The following is a 17,715-nucleotide window of genomic DNA, read 5'->3' as shown; positions in this document are numbered from 1 at the left end:
TCTTTGGCGTTCCGGAGGCCGCGGCTGCTCCGGAGCAGGGTAACCTAGCGTGACCCTGACTCGCCATGTGTGTGACATGAGGCTGGCACGGGCGACCTTTGGTCACCTCTTGGAGCGCTTCGCCGCGTGGATGAGTGCTTCCCATTGAAACTGAGCTGGAGGTGGTAGGTGTCAATGTGTAACAGACCTCTGGAGCAGGGGTGGGCTGGCCCCTGAGGGTGTGGAGAGAGGTGAGGTGAGCCGGGACTATAAGAGCCCATCCATCCCCCCAGAGGACTTGGCCAAGGGACACAGACCGGTTGAGAGAGTGAACACAACGGGGAGCACTTACAGGTTGGGATGTGTAAGGAGCATACACCGCATTTCTGTTTTGCAGGGTTATTCTCTGATAAATGTTGTTGGATGGTTGTTGTATAGCAGCATTGGCTTACATCTATCTGTGTGGATGTCTGACGGGCAGTTGTGTTGGTGGTGGGGAAGTCGGTGTTCCATCCCTTCGTGGGGCAGTGAGGCTCTGGAAACAGGTAGGACTGGTTCTGCTGGGCTGACAGATTTGTACAAAGCTGGTTGGTTTATGTGCTGCCCTAGTTGATGCTTCTTTATGTGAACTTATTTTGCACAGTGGAAAAGCATTATTGTGTTGTTAGTAAGCTTTGTTCTGGTATTTTGTTTTGTTTCTTCATGTTTCTTCCTTATCAAGCAGAAATAAAAGGAAATATTTATGTTGATGAGCCTCTTGTATAACTTACGAAAGGGAAAGTGGAAAAGCATGAGAAATAGGTAGACCCAAATGCTGAGAATTGAGGGAAATAGAAGTGTGAAAGGAATTCAGTGTGGAAGAACTTAAAGACGACTGTTTAAATGTGGGAGCTGCTGTAGTTAGAACATCAGTTGAAGTCTGATGCCGTCAAAGTACAGATGCATCTTTTTTGGTGCATTTAATACAGTGCTGACACTGTCATGTCAGTACATATGTAGGTGTTTGGATGCAATGAGTTATGTTAAAAATAAGTCTAATGTATCACTTTCACCCTAATGCTTTAGGTGTTGCTTGCACGCTAAGGGTAGCAGAAGCTTCAGATGATAATTGCAGTGAGGTTGTCTGAAAAATGAATAGAAATTTATGTGAAATCTAATTTTACTTAAGATGAGTATGTTAGTGTTCTGGTTGGTAGTGTCTTAATTTGTACCAGTGCCTTGCAGAACTGGAATAGCCTAGTGTAAATCACACGGTGATTCTGCTGACATTGGCTTTCTTCACAGCCATGTGCTGCTTGCAGAAAGCAGCGTTCTTAACCAGACTCCAGTTGCACAAATAACAATCTGGAAGCAATCTTATTGCTACTGTCTTTCTCAAGATTCCCTTTGCCTCAGATTAATACTAGGTTCTGTGCTGAGGGCTTGCATTTCAGTTGTACTCATGGTGTTTAGACAAATTATGTTTTTTGTGCTCCTCTGTCATCTTTAAGCCAAATTTTAAGATTTCTTTTAGAGAAAGAGCTCAGTCTTGTGATAAAGCTGCTTAGGTAAAAGAAAACTGTTGCTGCCAGATGCCCCTTTCTTTCCTCTTTCCACATTAAAACTGTTCAGTTGGTTCTCTAGGCTTTCTTGTTGTTGTTGTTGGTAAAGGCTTTCATCAGGCAGCTCTCTTCCTCTGATTCTTATTCTCAGTGAGTACAACACACTGAAAAGCTTTTTCTGACCAAACCTCAAGTTACTGTTTAATTCTTTATGCTTCATTTCTCCATTTCACTTGTTTTGATGTAGCTAGGTTTCCTGGAGTCTGAAGCATTTTATTGTGTGAACAATAAGGTTTGTGAAATGGTTCCCACCTGAATCTTAAACTCGTGGTTGTTCATTTGTCTGTTTCCAGGATCAACCAGTTTTCCTGATTGGTTCCAAGGGAGAGCAAAATATTGAGCACTCTCTTCTGTGTGGGCTTCTGTTTCTTTATTTTTGATGATCATGTTTATCTGTGCAGTCTGTGCCATCCTTCTGCACAGATAGAAAATAGTAAAAGGCACTCTGGATCTCTCCCAAGTCGATTCTCAGACTTGATGCCCATGCAGGCAGTGCTGGGAGTAGCGAAGGTTTAGCTTCTACTGTCAGCTCTTGTCCGTGCTACTGAGCTCTTATACTACAACTTGTCATTTTCAGGGAAGCATTAAATAATGTACCAACAAAAGATTAATTGATATCCACAGTCCCAGACTGGGACATCTTTAACCGTGTATCATAACAGGGGGCTTTGGGGAACGAGCTCCTCACACAGGGCTCTCAGCTCTTGGGCTCTCTTGAGGACTTCACGCCTTCAGGGAGGTTAGAAAATACACCTTATTTTAGGTAGAAGATACACAGTAGTGTGAGGTGAAGGAGCAACCTGCAAGGAGGGGAAGGATAAGTCAGGTCATGTTGGCTCCTAAAAGCAAACTTCATAGATAATTTTTCACTTTGAGGATGATTTCTGGGAGAAAAATGACAGTGTTTTTCACTTCTTGTTTGACAATTGCAGACTGTAAATGGTTTGAAGTTTTTGGAAAATAGATGGCTTTGGTACCTAAAATTCTGCTATTTATCTAAAACGTGGAAGAGATCTGTGGTGCAAAATAGGAGAAATCAGGATGGAGAAGGTCAGCTCTTTTGCTGCCATAAGTTGGAAGCGGTTGGTTAAAGTCAGTAACCTTGTGCAGACTTGCAGCAGATGAGGAACTGATTCAGAGGCTTTTTTTAGCCTTTCTTTTAGAAAATACTACGTGACCTAAGACTATGAGAACTTTTTTCTTTCTTGCCCTGCCCTCCCTTCCTCCCCATCAAATGTTTAGAATAGCAGAACTGAACTCAGAGTTGTCTCTGTGCCAAATTCTAGGGCATCAATGCAGTGGAAATCAATATAACTTCAAAAACATTTGTTTTCTAAAGATTACTTTTTAAACAAGTATAAGTTGGGCTTATTCACTGTCTGTTTTCATTATTTTAGTGGTTTTCTGAAAACTTCCTTGCTTTGTCCCAGTGTGTCTTTCATTGAAGCTGTTACTTATTTTCCACTATTTTTACTCCAGTCAGGGATGAAACAAGCCAAGTGATACTTATGCAGAGATGCATGTGTCAGCTTTTTTGGTGACTGCATTCAAATAGTTTAAATATTTTGCGTAGAAATATGGGGATCCCCTTTTGTATAAAGGTTATTGCTGTGGGAAAATATCTATAAGCAGCTTTTTAACACTTTGATATTTTATGGCATGGTATTTCTGTCTATCCCAGCTGTCACTCTTGCATCTCCTGTATTTAAGGGACACTTGCTAGAGCTTACATGTATAAATGAAACATACAGCTTCGTAACAATTGTAACTGGAGATACTGTATCTTGAAGGACTGTCGGTATGTTAAAACTGTAAATCACTCCTAAAGGACCTAGAATGTCAAACATTTTTTTTACATTAGTAGGCAATGTTTTTGTTATTTTGGGGCTCAAGGCTGCTGTCAGCTGTTAATTAATTGAGGGGGGACCAGTATTTCTCCACTGAGATAACTTTATTACATCTGAAGTTCCACTGAAAAGGTATGAAAAAGAAGAGATTTAATATGAAGACACCAGTTTTTCAGAGTTGTGCTCCCTGTTGCAGTGATACTTTGGCTGAAAACTTGCTTTGCTTCTGTTTCTCTGCAGGTAGGTTTATCACGTGAAGTTACGTTCGTAGGAAACTGAAGATCTTTTGTCATCATCTGTAAGTATCTACCCTCAAAGTAACATTACACATGTAAACTATAGCTGGGCTTTTTCATGTCTTTATAGTATTTAATCCTCAAAATTCTGTACTGTAGCTTTCTATCTTACAGGGTAAAGGGAAAAAAAATCACACGTCTGGTTAGTGACAGAGCCAGAAACAGGACATGGGTTTTGCAATTATCACAGGCAGATTGCTCCCTGTACTGAGAGAAGGCAGGTTAACTATGCACAGGACACAGTATCACTGGAGTCATCCAAACTGCGGAGCAATTTAGGCTGGGAAACCTCTAAATCCTTTTCTAGATTTTAGAGGTATCTGTCCCTGTATTCACAAAGCAGTCTTGAGAAGGTGTGAGGACAGTAAGTTATTTATAGCCATAAATACACAGGTGGTGGATCTTGCCATGCAAGGGATTGTAAGGTGCTTATGGAGTCAAGAAGTGATCGCCAGTTCCAGGAAGGGTGATGTGTGCAAACTGCACTGAGACACTTCGCTAAACTGCAAAGTGCTATGCTGAGATTACAATTTGGTAAACTTTTTTTTTTTAACCTTGAACTAATATTTATATTTTTTTTCTTAATCCTAAAGTATTTATTTGGATTGTTTTGTACTTGTAGCTTTTCTTATCCTTCAAGCCTATATGCTTCACTCGGGATATCTGAGGTCTTAACAGCAGGTGGCCATGTGGTTCTCTCTTTGAACTAGGGCAAATATTAAAGCCCGAGGTCCTCTCAAAGCCTGTTTAACACTGACAAAATGAAATGTTCCCCCTTTCTGTAATACAGTGCTGATGATGTGTGTATGACTTATTAAGGCTTTGCATACTATTCCTGTGTTATTTAGGAGAGGTAGAAGTAGCAAGTAGTAACTCATTTTCATTGTCTGTATGCTGTGCTGCATGTATTTCTTGAAGGATGAAATAAGCCTGTGTTTGAATATGTGCTACTCTGTACAGCTCACTTGTACTAGTAAACCTAGATCAATCACATTTCTAATGCTCTAAACCTAGATCAGTCACATTTCTAATGCTCTGTTCTGTTTGGTTTTTGTTTATAAAAGGTTCTGCCTTCACATCTGCACTCATCTGACAAGATGGTATTTCGGAAACCACCGGATGGCGGCTGGGGCTGGGTGATTGTTGTCGTTTCCTTCTTTACTCAGTTCTTATGTTACGGATCACCACTGGCAGTGGGAGTCTTGTATTTAGAATGGCTGGATGTTTTTGGAGAAGGGAAAGGCAAGACTGCTTGGGTTGGATCTCTGGCAAATGGAATCGGATTGCTTGCCAGTAAGTGTAGAAGCAGTATCTTATCTTAAATCAGAACATTTCTTTCTAGTAAACGCTTTCATCTGTATGTGCTTTTGGAATTGTATTAAAGACAGCTGTAAATGATAGAATAAGGATGCTGCATTTTTGTTTTAGGTGAGGATGAGTAGGAAGAGTACATTTATAGTTGTAGAACTTCTATATGTAAACCAAAACAATATAATGGTAAAAAAAGCAATAAAAATATTACCCTTAGAAAATTAAAAATTACTGTATTTGAAAAAAAACAGAAAATCTCTGGGAAACTGGATGGTAATTTTGCTGACGGGATTTGCTTTTTTTTAATGAGGCTTTAAATGTGATATTTGCATTAGTATCTTTAAAAGTCAGAGCAAACAGTCTGAACTGATTAAAAATTATTTCAATTAAATAAGAAGTCAATTAATAAACTAGTGATTGATTTTTCAGCTCTAGAAGTAAGCCCACCATTTAGGGCGGGCTTTTTTCCACTGTTTGTTTGAGGAAATTTATCCCTTTGAAGCCTGGAAAGTTGTGGATAACTGTGACATTAAAGAAAACAGCTTTACTGGAATGTTTTCTTTAGTAAGGCATTGTCACTTTGAGAGTAACACTAGAGTTCTAGGGAAATAAAAACTTTGAAAGTCCATAGGTCTGTTTTGTTGTTGTTGCTGTTTTAACATTGAGCATATGTATTGTACTGGGTAATATCACTATATCACTAACTTCTGTTTTTCAAAGATTCTCCATGGGAACTATTATCTTTTCACTGAATATGGAAAAAAAATGCTTGTCAACAGAGCAGTTGCTATGGTGAAAACAATTATGTTGCTTAATGGACAAAATGCAGTTCAGGATTCCAAGGAAATTTCTCCTTAAAAGAAAGGTGACGTTCAAATAGCGATACAGGCCTGAATGAAGACCACTGCTTTGTAAGACACTGTAACTAGCCAAGTACTGGTCTCGCTTTCATGTTAGGTTTTGTATCACTAGGCAGAACAGAAATGGATAAAAGCATGTGGCACATTAACCACAAGAAGACTATATTCAGTCCCAGGGTTTAAGTGGGTAAAGGACTATAGACTGCTCTTTATTATTACTTTTTTATTTTCCTGTTTAAGGGCATAGACTCCTGTTATTAGCAAATCAAGACCTAAATGAACTTGAGAGAGAGAATGAGGTGGGAGGGAAAGAAGAAAAACAAGAAAGTTACTGAATTAAAACTAGGCAGAAGGGAATTGCAAGAGAAGGGGTGAAGGCAAACCCTCTCCCTGGAGACAAAAGTCTCTGGCTCACTTTCTGACAAAAGCCTCAGCTTACTTTCTTGTATGTCAGCACCATGCTAGTTTCCAGATTTCCCAGTGCCCTCTGTCTTGCCACTGTAAGCAACTGCCAGTAGTGTGCTTTACAGCAAATAGGAACTTCTGTGACTGAATAATACATATAAAAACTGCTATTGTAATAGATTTTGGTATAGAATTGCAAAATTTTTTGAAATTTTGACAGTCTAGGAAAACTGTTGTCTGTCAGGTGGACTTTTATTCTTGCCGTTTGGGATTAGTTTAGACATTCCTATATTTAATGCCTTCAAAGAAGTACAGTGAGAGCCTTTTAATTGCATTGATGTTATCAGAGTAGACTAAAACCAAAATGTAAGTTCCCTGCTTTACCTGGAATGGAAGATCCCACTGTCTTGCCAAACTGGGATCTGACCTTAATAATAACTCAACTTAAGGTAAACTCATTGAAGGGACACTGTAAGTATCAGAACATCTACATCAAACTAAAATGCTCTTGACAAGTTATAATTTTTTCATGCAGTTCATAGCAAGCCTTTTTCAGACCTAGTCACTAGTGTAATGAACATATATGTTTTCAGTGCAAATGTATTGGTGCAACACATTGCAAAGTTACACACTTTTCAAGAGCATAGGGAAAGAGAACTTGCTTCTGTTCTTATTTCTGTTATTGCAGGTTGTAGCATTATCGGTCAGGTTGTGTGTCACAGCATATGTAAAGTAGATGAACAAGCTAATTGAATTTTTCTTAATTAGCATATTTTTATGTATGTGAAAAGATATTATCTATAACCTAACAATTTTGCAATCTCCCCAAGCAAGCTGATTTCAGCAGCAGTTTTGCTTGTGTGAATGCTAGTAACCGGACAGCTTTACCCCAAAGCTTTTCTGTACACTCCTTGCCTTTTAGTGTTCTTAACTTGACTCTTTTAGTCTTGCTCTTTCCTTTCTCCTCTATTTCAGTTTCCAGTCTCTGATATAGTTATCCAAAGACATATTTCAAATATTGGTACTCTTAAAGCAGTACGTGTTGTATGCAGAAAATACTGATTAGAATATGTTTGTTTAGCGCATTCTCTCTCTCGTAACTTTTCTCAGTAGTTAATTTCTTCCTTCAAAGTATTTGATATTATGATACAAGTTGCTTAGCTTTAGTTTTCAGCTGGTGAATAATGTTATCTTTCCGTGGTATATTTTTGAAGTGCCCTTGAATTAGCATGGTGTATGCCTAGAGACTGCAGTCTAATTAATTCGAGATTTTCTTTTAAGCCTGTATCATGATATGGTCTTTTTGCCATTGAGACAAGAGATTTCCACTCTTAATTAAGGCTCTTCTATGAGCTCTGTCCAACTTAGAATGGCAGTTTTGGTAGATTTGCAGCTCTGCACACAAAATAAGTGTCCATTTTCTTAAGGAAGACTTTTGTCATTGATAGCACTGGAAATCGTATTAGCTAGCTTCTGTAGCAAGTGGAAGGTAGGTCCAGTGGCTTTGCTTTATGAGTACTGTAATTTCACCAAAAAGAAGAAAATGTCCTTACATGTATGCCAGCTGGCACAGGAAAAGATTCTGTGTGTCTTCTCCCCTTCCCTCTGTACATTTTCTGAGGTAGCTGGTGACGCTGAGTCCTTTCACATTTGCTGTATTGATATCCTTTCTCCAGTGTTTACTTCTGACTTCTGTGAGAGCTAAACTTAGACTCAAGGCATGGAAACCCAGTACAGCACCTTGTTTATTGAGATTAATTTCCTAGCTGTCTGGTGTTTGATTTCTGTCCTCTTGCTCACAGCACAGACAGCGTTGCTAAGGCCAGTGGTCATCCCTGAGCTGGACTGTTCAGCTGGAAAAGGGAACAAGACGGAGACCTGGTTGATCTCTTCCTTGCAGAATGACTTGAGTTATAATTTCCTGTGATGTGACCTTAAAGTGTGTCGGAAGAAATGTTCCTAAAACAGTGAAAGAAAAGCATTAGTGTTCTTGTACAGGGCAGCGGTGAGACCTCTGCAATATCAGGTGGCATAACACTGATCAGGCTATAGTAGATGGGGCACGTGGCTTGATGGATTATGTAGGGCTTGTTGCATAGGAAGAAAATGAAAGACCTTAGCATGTTTCCCCTACTAAGACAGTCCAGAGGAGGATATTTATTTTGTTTTTCAAGATCATGTGTTTCTCCTGCACCAAGTGTTCTTAATTTTATGTCCATTTGGAGCCTGAAATTAAATTTAATCCATGTTACACTAGTTAAAAGCAAAACAGATAAAGACCTTGGTGCCTGTAATTGCCATTACCTCTGTTTATAGTAAGAGTTGATTTCAGAGTATTTCACATAGGAGGAGACACCAGCAGAATGTTCCCCATTCCTACTCCCCTTTATTAATGGAGAAAGAACAAAGGTAAGATTCGCTCTTGAAAGGCATGTCTTGATAAATTAACGGGGTGTTTCTGCTGATCTGAGACATTCAGGTAAATATTTTAAAAGCTTATTTTTATTTTTTTTTAAGCAATATTTTTACAACTTAAAAAAAAATCCTTTGCAGCATCTACACATTTTCAGACAAAACCCTCATGCATAGGTAACCCCCACTGTAAACTATGGAAGGTATACATAATTTGTGGGAAGGGGAGGAGGTGTCCCAAAGATTCCTCTGAAGAGGAGCCCAGTTCTGTTAATAATGTTATCAGAAAGGAGCAGTCTTTTCAGGCAGTTGGGAATGGGTTGCTGCTCAGTGTAAAAAGGCTTTTTCTGACCTATAGTCTTATCCAAAGTACAAACATTTGGAGACTATTATATTTATTATGATCAGATTTTAGCAATGCATTTAATATGCATCAAATATTCTTATGTTCTGTCCAGTGGATTTTAGGTACAGTCCATGAGCATTGCTTCTACTCTACAGATTCAACAGGCTCGGACAGATACCAACAAGTAGAATGGGTCAGATTAAGGTGATAAGAAAAAGAACTCTGTTGTCAAGTGCTGTTTGTTTAGCAAAAGGTTTTATGTGTGTATGAGGTGAAGGAGGGAGGACCCCTGAGATGAGCAAGTGGAGACAGGGAGTGCTAGTTTGCAAAATTCTTTTCTTCCTGTGGGAAGATTGAGGAAGAGAGTGTTGGTTGTTAATGCCAGTTAAACAAAACAACTTTGTGCTTGTCAGGGGATCAGAAGATTGCGATAGTTATGAAGTTCCTCTGAGAGCAGCAGATAGCTGGTTTTCACATCTCAGGAAGCATTTGCTGTTATAGCCGGGTCTCACTGAGGGTAGTCTTTTATTTAAAAAAAAAATCAATCTTCATGAAAATATCAATATACAAATGATTCCAACTGGGAGTTCTCGCTTTTTGGTCTCTGCATGAAGATCTTACATGGCCATGAACAGCACATCTCTTTCTGCTACTTCTTCCCATCTTGTCTAGGGATCTTCTTGACTGCTTCCCTGCAGAGCCTGATATTACTGAATGCCAAGTCTTGACAGTCTGTGTGCAGAAGAGCAATGGCTGTCCCTGTGCTGGCCTCTAAGTCTTTCTACCTAGGGTTAGCTGCCATTCTTGTAGAATGGGCTGGTACTTTCTTTTTTTTTTTTTTTTTGTAGAATTTGGTCTAGTTTTAAGATACATCATTTGGAAGAAAAAGAAAAAAGCAACCAAGGGATTTTTGTTTGTAAAAGATGTAAGTGTTTATCAATGCCTTTAAATATTATTCTAATACCAGTGGTATCCCCTGGACTTGCTTGGTAAACTGAACAAAATGCTGACTTTAAAAGCCATTTGCCATGCTTACTATTGAGGATTGCCACTGGGATTTTATTTTTATATTGTTCACATTACAATGAGAAATACATTATCAGTGGAAGGATCTTTCTGAGAGTCAGCTAATGAAAAGCCTTATGCTGCCTGTACATAGGCTCCTACATTCTTCAGAATGTCCACTTTGAACAAAATCCACAGGGCAGGAGTCACAGAGTAAGTCTCAGTCCCATTCTGGGAAAGTTGGATATTCAACTAGACTTAACTGCCTCGAACCCATTGTGCTTAAATGAATACTTGTAGAGAATAACATGTTTGTGTACAGTGAACTCTTGAGCAAATACCATGGTAATAAAGAAAGGTACTGTGCCTGGTGGAAAAAAGAAAAAATGCCATCTCTTTGGGAAACAGAGAAAGAGAAGGAATGCAAGGCAGGGAAAAAAACAGAGATGCTGGCTGTCACAGGGGTTTTCTTTTGTGACTTTTATTTTCTAGCAGTATGATGAGGGAAGTGTGAAAGTAGGGCCTATTGTGAAGGGGAAGATGGAGCTGTTTTTCTTCTCATCCCAGAGACCCATAATAACTATTTTAATACTTATACTGGCACTCTTTCTTATAAACAGAGCCATTGCTGAGTGGCCAGATCTCTTGCTGTGTGAGATGGCACATTAATACTGAGTTATTGGATCAGGTTTTTCAGTTTTGCACAGGTTGTTTTCCATGTCAGAGCTAAAAGATCTCTTTGTACTTTTTGTTCTCCTTTGGGATTATTTTTCTAAGTGGGAGAAGCTGGAAGAGTATCACCTTGGACCCTGCCAGGGATGCTTTTGATGGTGTTCCAGAGGAGAGTGTCCTTGTCAGATTATGAAGACATGTTTTTTCAGCTCTGCGTCTCCCTTGTTCTGGCTTGGGGGTCAGAGGGTCTAGCTTCATTTCAGATCTGCTAGTAGCAGGCAGTGTACTCTGTACCAATACCATCACTCCAGGTTAGACAAAGACCTTCTTGAAAGTAGCTGTGTCAAAACACAGACAGCAGGTGGAAGGGACATACTGTTTAACAAGGTAGTGGGTCAGAAATAAAGAACAGAAAGAGTGTGAATTCCTTAACTGAATTATGTTATCGCTACCTAATGTTCTTTTAGTGTAGAAGAATATTTTATGTGATATGAATTCAATCCTTTGTTTATTTTTAAATCTCATAGTTTAGGAAACATACCAATCTTAATTTGCAAGTTCTAGTAATTAGTTCTAGAATCAGCAACAATCTTAGCTTTTGTTCTTGCCAAGTTACTCTGCCCAACTTATTCTGGCCAGCTTTCATTTCCACAGCATGCTGACTCTTGAGAAGAAGTAAATGCTTATATCTTCATTTTTCATTGTTTCCAAAATCCAAATAAACCCTGCTTCCCCATAAGTTTTTTCTCGATTCTTCTTTGACTCTGACTCTTTGCCTGCATGAGCCCCAATGCCGACTTGCTTCCCTTCATGTTCCCTAGGCAGATAGCTCTTATGTAGGGCAAAAGTTATGCCCTGCCTTTCTGTGGAGAATTGTTTCACTTAACAACCTTGCCTGCATTCCCAGCTGCTAGCTCCTATCTGCAAACCTAGGCAAGCACCGTCCTCAGCTCCAGCTGTTGTCCACTACCTATCACTTCTCTGGGCTCACTTCCCATCTGCTGGGAATCTCGGTGAGTCAGGGAGGACTAACCTTAACAAATGGCAGACTTCAAAGTTACTGCTTTTGCAGATTGTATTGACTATGGAGTGTATATTGCTGTGAATTAGACACAAAAGTGGTGAGGTGGGGTTTTTGTTGTTATTGGTGTTTAAATAATTTAATTTGTCTGTGTCTAACTTCTAATTTCAGAGCTGCTGAGTTTAGGATCTTGGGGCTAATATACAAGTCGATGTATGAGTGTTTGGAACTGCAGGGTTTCAGATGAGAGATTGCCTTTGCAAGCCATGTCCCTTCCTGGTTGCTTATTTATGCATGAAACCAAGCTTGCATGCTGCTTCAGACTAAAAGGTGTATTCCAGGTCACACAACTGAAAATAAGTGCTTGTTCTACCACTTCTGTGAGGGGAGAACTGGCTGAGTAGAGTCAGAGTACAAATGTTGCCTGCACTTTGTTCTTGTTTTGAAGAACTAACCAGCCAAGAAGTATTGGGGGGGTAAAGAAAAGGAGAAACTTCTGAACTTCATTAATATTGCTCTGGATTTTCTCAATAAATGCGTTTTATTTTCTGTCATTTTGCAGCAGAAACCAAGCTAGGTAGTAAACAGTTATTTTTGTAAAATACTGATTAACAGGTGTTTAATTCCCTAGAAAATCAGGGAGGCATAGTGTTTGTCTTTATCTATTATATCAGCAGATTTTTCCTCTATGTAAGCACCAGGTGGCATTCTTACCATGGTTATGTTCAAAAGTTACTATTTTCCATTTCAGTATTATAAACCTTATTTTATATGAAGATGAATACAGATAGTGTCTTTCTGAAGCATGGTTTTTGGCTTTTGTCAAAAAAATACCTGCTTGGTTAAAGCCTGGCTGATGGTCTAACTTTTTTTGGTACCTAAAGATGACTCTTTCAGAATCTTTGTACAAGTCCTTCGGTGTGTAGTGACAGTGCTGTAGTCTAGTATGTGTGTATCATCCTATGTTTAAAGAATGTTTTGCTAGCTCTCTCCATCCTAGCCCTGGTACCATTCTGAGGTCTTCATGTCAGTTTCTCCTTGAGCAAAAATCTTGCAAGCCTGATCTTGTATGTTTTTATAACTGACTCTTTTAAAGAGCCTGGAAAAATGAGTATTCTGAATTGTATAATTATTGTAAGAAACATTTCCATAGACTGATATTTTTTGGAAGTTCTTCCTGATGCTTATAGTTACTAGGAATGTTTTTCCTGCTTTTCCACTAGGTCCTGTCTGCAGTATATGTGTATCTTCTTTTGGAGCAAGACCAGTGGCAATCTTCAGTGGCTTTATGGTGGCTGGGGGCCTCATGATGAGCAGTTTTGCCCCTAACATATACTTTCTGTATATTTCATATGGGATTGTTGTTGGTAAGAAAAACCTTTCCTTCATATAGAGACTTACTTAATCTTTATTGTATTGAGACTTGGTTAATGAATCTGAAAGGAGAAACTGATTCGCAGAAATAGGGACTTGATTTATCAACGAATATTTTGGGGTGGGGAGGGGTGTCAGAAATAGACTTTTGCCATGTAGGGATAGAGAAAAGCAATGTATATGTTCATCAGGGTTTGAAAGCAGTTTGTCCTCCTTTGACATGATTGTTAGAGATAGAAAAGCTGAGGTTTTTCCTAAGGGGTGGAATTAAGGTCTTCTGCAGGCATGAATGAAGTGCCAGTCTTAAAGGAATAACAATTTTTGTGGAATTTTGTCATGTGCTCATTCTAATTTGGTAAATTCAAGATCATTAGGGAGCAATGTTGTTCTCTGCATAACAGGATTGAACCGAAAGCACTGTGCTAGAATCATGAAAGTGCTGTTGTCCTTGCAGGTGACCTGCCCCTGTGTTGCAGAGGGCTGCTGTGGATGTTTTATCATATTCCTGGTGTCAGGAATCCAGGCATGTTGCTGGCCCAGGCACAGTGCTGTATGGATGCAGCTCTGCTGTTTTCTGAAACCAGCCCCTGGACTGAAAGCCATGTAACCCTTCCACACAGCATGGAGCCTGAGCTGTTGAACTCCTCAAACCCAGCCTGCTCCACGCAGGTTCTGCAGCCAGGAATGGGAGAGGGAGAGAGAGGTGGGACAGTGCAGGCATCCTAATGGCCCTGTCAGTGTGAGGCCACAGTGGCTCATGCTGATCCAGAGTTAGAAGGTACCTCTGTGCCCAGGATACACTACTGTATTATCTGGGGAATACAAAATTTCCCATAGCATGTTGCATGTTTTACTTCTATTTTTCTCAAGGGCTTGGATGTGGCCTTTTGTATACTGCAACAGTTACCATCACTTGCCACTATTTTGACAAACGCAGAGGCCTTGCACTTGGTCTGATTTCAACAGGTATGACTTCTAATTGTCATTCTCTCTAACTTCTCAACTCTGATACAGCTACTGTTGCCAGGGCAAGAAAAAACAGATTATATTTTTCTGAGTTACCTTCAGTTTCCTGAAATAGTACTTAAGTCAAAATGTTGGTGGCAATGAACAGATAAAATCAGGCATCAGATAAAATAGTAACTACCCATGCAGGTGTATGGTATGGGTTATCCATATGGATGAGAAAGAGGTATTCACTAAAATGAAAGACTCATGGGTAGCTTGGGCTTAATGCCATGGGTAATAAGAGGGGAAACTTTACATAGAGCTCTCTTTTTTCTTTTCTTTCTTGCACAAGATAAGTGAAAAAGATTGGAGATGCAGGATATAAGTGGTGGATCACCATAACCTCACATTAACTATACTTTTAAAGGAGTAGGTGAAGTTTGGGCTAATATTTAAATATTTTTTCATTTCCAATCTAAAAGGAGACTAAATTATGAAATATTTCAAAAGTTCATCCCAGCTTTTGTCCACCTATGTTAAATGGATCCTGGGAAAACAAACCTCTGATAATGCAAGGAAAATTCTTGGATGCTGAAAACTCTTTCTCATTCTCTCCCTGGTTCATTGTGTGATGTTGTGCTTTGCACCCACAGAAATTGCTAAATTAATGGACCAAGTAGGAACTGTTAAAGAAGGCTGTTGTTCCATTCCTTGCTTCCTGTGTTGTGTGGAGTCTCTCTGAACTGTTTTCTCAAGTAGTTGTTAGTAAGGAGAGGCCTGGTCAGCACAGTCTGTATTCTGAGATTAGCCAAATCCATACCATTAGAATTAAGGGGAACTTCTGCAGAAATATTCCTTGGAACCATTTTCAGTGGCTTTTGTTGGGATTTCAAGGAGTTTGTTTTGAGGCCTGATCTTATTGAGCTTTTGTTAATTTTAGTTCTTGGAAGACAAAACAAGTCTGAATTTTGTAATTATTTTGTCCAGTGCTTATCACTGAAGTATATAAATGGCTTTAATACAACCTAGCAACAGTCCTGAGCAAATGATTTTAATTTAAGTTTTTTCTTTAAATTGACTTGAAACAAACTAATGCTCTGTATTTGTGAGTTGGTTATCCATTGATTACAGCATTCCAGCAAAGAGCTTTTTCTTTGAATTGTTGGGATTGCATAAAATGCTTGTTTTCATAGTCATAGCTTACTTTTCACTGTTTTCCTCTGAATAGCCAGATTTCTCAAATGCATGAGCTTCAGAAATGCCTCTGGATTAAACTCGCACCATGTGAGCCCCCACTTCCTTAAACACTAAGCAGTAAAGGCCTGTTTCTAGGAGGACTGTTGGTGAACCCCTGGTCTGTTTCTGCCTTGGAGAAGGAAAGTGGCAGTGAGGAGAAGGGAGAAAATGTTGGTGTGTGAAATTCTGCCTGTGCTAACTCAAATGGCACCTGAAGGGATACATATATTTGAGTGCATGGCAGAAGGATGGCTTTGGTGTTCTTTGGTGTTTTTCATCAGATATAGTATTGATCCTTCTTGTTTCTAAAGTATTACAAATTGTTCAGATGTTTTGAAAGGCTTTCTATTTTTTGGATACTCGCAAAGAAACTGTAACTTCAAGAAGTATGATAACTTACCGGTTCATTAGTGTGGGGAGAGAGGAGCGCAAATGACTTACCATTCCTGTGGCAGTGGATTTGTAGCTGCTGAAATGTAGATGTTTGTTAGTGTTGAAGGATGTTCTCAGTTCTTCAGTTTAAACTGGTCTTATTTTCCTTTTACAGGCTCAAGTGTTGGACTCTTTATATATGCAGCATTGCAAAGAGAGCTTATTGATCTATATGGACTGGATGGTTGTCTGCTAATAGTTGGTGCGCTGTCTCTAAATATATTAGCATGTGGCAGCCTAATGAGACCGTTGGAGTCATCTGATTCCCCTTCACCAGAAAAAACATGTGTAGACAAAGTCCCAGAACAATATTTTGTTTACCATGAAAAAGAAAAGACTGTTGAAGAAAATATAAGCATCCTTGAAAAGGGCTACGTTGATGAAAAATGTGCTAACAATGTGCCTGACTACAAACAGGATAGCATTTTAAATAAGAATGTATTAAGCTCAATAAATATAAATGAGAAAGACACATACAAAAAGAAAGTTGTAGAGCAGACAAACTTCTGCAAGCAACTCGCCAAAAGGAAGTGGCAGCTCTATTTGAACTACTGGGAAGAAACCATGGTTCTTTTTAAGAACAAAGTATTTTCAGCTCTTTTTGTTGCCATCTTGCTCTTTGATATTGGTGGATTTCCTCCTTCTCTGCTCATGGAAGATGTGGCAAGAAGTGCAAACATTAATGAAGATGACTATCATATGCCTCTTATTTCCATTATAGGCATTATGACTGCTGTTGGCAAACTTACTTTAGGAATACTGGCAGATTTTAAATGGGTTAACACTTTATACCTGTACGTAACTACCTTACTAATGACAGGAGTGGCCTTGTTTGCAATTCCATTTGCCAAAAGTTACCTTACATTAGCGATGCTTTCTGGGGTTTTGGGTTTTCTGACTGGGAACTGGTCAATTTTTCCATATGTAACAACGAAGACTGTGGGAATTGAGAAACTGACTCACGCGTATGGGATATTAATGTTCTTTGCTGGACTTGGAAATAGTCTCGGACCACCAATTGTAGGTAAGGTCAAGGTAGATACGATAAAATGAACATGAGCTTGTCAGGACCAGACAGAATTAATTTGCATGCAAGTAGTTCTAGTTGGCCCTAATAACAATGGAAAGATGAAACCAAAATCTTCACGAAAAATTAAAGCCTGTTTCACTTGAGCTAACCAAGCTGATTGTGTTCTGGTTTTGGCTTCGATGAAAGGCACATTTCATGTCTAAATGGTCAAACTGTATTTTAGATTTAGCTTTTTATTTGTGTGGTGTTTTTATTTTATTTTTTTTCACCATGATGTATCTCTAACTTGCAGTGCTGTGTTACATTTAACTTCTCACTGATAGGCTTCTCTCTTATTTTCACCCTCAGGTTGGTTTTATGACTGGACACAGGAATATGACACTGCATTCTATTTCAGTGGCTTCTGTGTCTTACTGGGTGGATTTCTTCTGCTGTTGGCAGCATTACCCTGCTGGAATGCCTGCACCAATCAGAGCTCAAAGCTGCCTCCAAATACTTACTCCTACAAAGTTGCATCTAGTGCTTAGGTGACAACTGGAAAACACTTTCCGCTTTTTTAATGTTATACAGCAAAGTATTTTAGTAATTTTCCATTTATTTATGAAGCCCACAATCCTTGTGACTAGAAAATTTCCATTGTTGCCTGTCATTCAGTTCCTTTTTCTTTCATTTCTTTCATTATTTTTTTTTTAAGAGCAGTCTTATTTTGTCTACTATGCACCGTGTTTTCAGCCTGTGTCTACTGTAATTTCCTTTCACACTGTAAGGGGTATATTCTGCTGTATTATCAGCTGTACTGTTGGGTTTTTTAAAGAGGGTGGTGTGGAGAGGTGAAAACCTTGAAGCAAAAATGAAGGCTTGTTCCTTATGGGAAAAGGCTGGCATTTCTGTCACCTTTTATAGGTTTCCAAGTTGCACAATCAGCCTTTACAAGACAAAA

The 17,715-nt window shown here is 39.1% G+C and overlaps 1 protein-coding gene across 1 annotated transcript; it reads left to right on the top strand.

Moving 5' to 3' along the window:
• Nucleotides 1-276: 276 nt before the first annotated feature.
• Nucleotides 277-17,435, top strand: SLC16A9 (solute carrier family 16 member 9). Its single transcript, XM_057421490.1, has 7 exons — nucleotides 277-333; nucleotides 3,668-3,725; nucleotides 4,788-5,016; nucleotides 12,979-13,122; nucleotides 14,000-14,095; nucleotides 15,861-16,769; nucleotides 17,124-17,435. The coding sequence occupies exons 3-7, from the start codon at nucleotides 4,821-4,823 to the stop codon at nucleotides 17,300-17,302; spliced, it is 1,524 nt and encodes a 507-aa protein (XP_057277473.1). The 5' UTR covers nucleotides 277-333; nucleotides 3,668-3,725; nucleotides 4,788-4,820; the 3' UTR covers nucleotides 17,303-17,435.
• Nucleotides 17,436-17,715: the final 280 nt, after the last annotated feature.

The sequence above is a fragment of the Pezoporus wallicus genome, unplaced genomic scaffold (genome assembly GCF_028554395.1).
Source record: "Pezoporus wallicus isolate ANWC-B61680 ecotype Strahan unplaced genomic scaffold, APGP_CSIRO_Pwel_v1 contig_4816, whole genome shotgun sequence".
Classification (NCBI taxonomy): Eukaryota; Metazoa; Chordata; class Aves; order Psittaciformes; family Psittacidae; genus Pezoporus; species Pezoporus wallicus.
The sequence above is the reverse complement of the archived record's forward strand: the minus strand, read 5'-3'. Positions and strand labels throughout refer to the sequence as shown.

Coding starts and splice junctions, on each gene's coding strand:
- SLC16A9 (XM_057421490.1), top strand. CDS start 4,821: ATGGTATTTCGGAAACCACCGGATGGCGGCTGGGGCTGGGTGATTGTT. Junction 5,017..12,978: donor TGGAATCGGATTGCTTGCCA/GTAAGTGTAGAA, acceptor CTTTTCCACTAG/GTCCTGTCTGCAGTATATGT. Junction 14,096..15,860: donor ACTTGGTCTGATTTCAACAG/GTATGACTTCTA, acceptor TTCCTTTTACAG/GCTCAAGTGTTGGACTCTTT.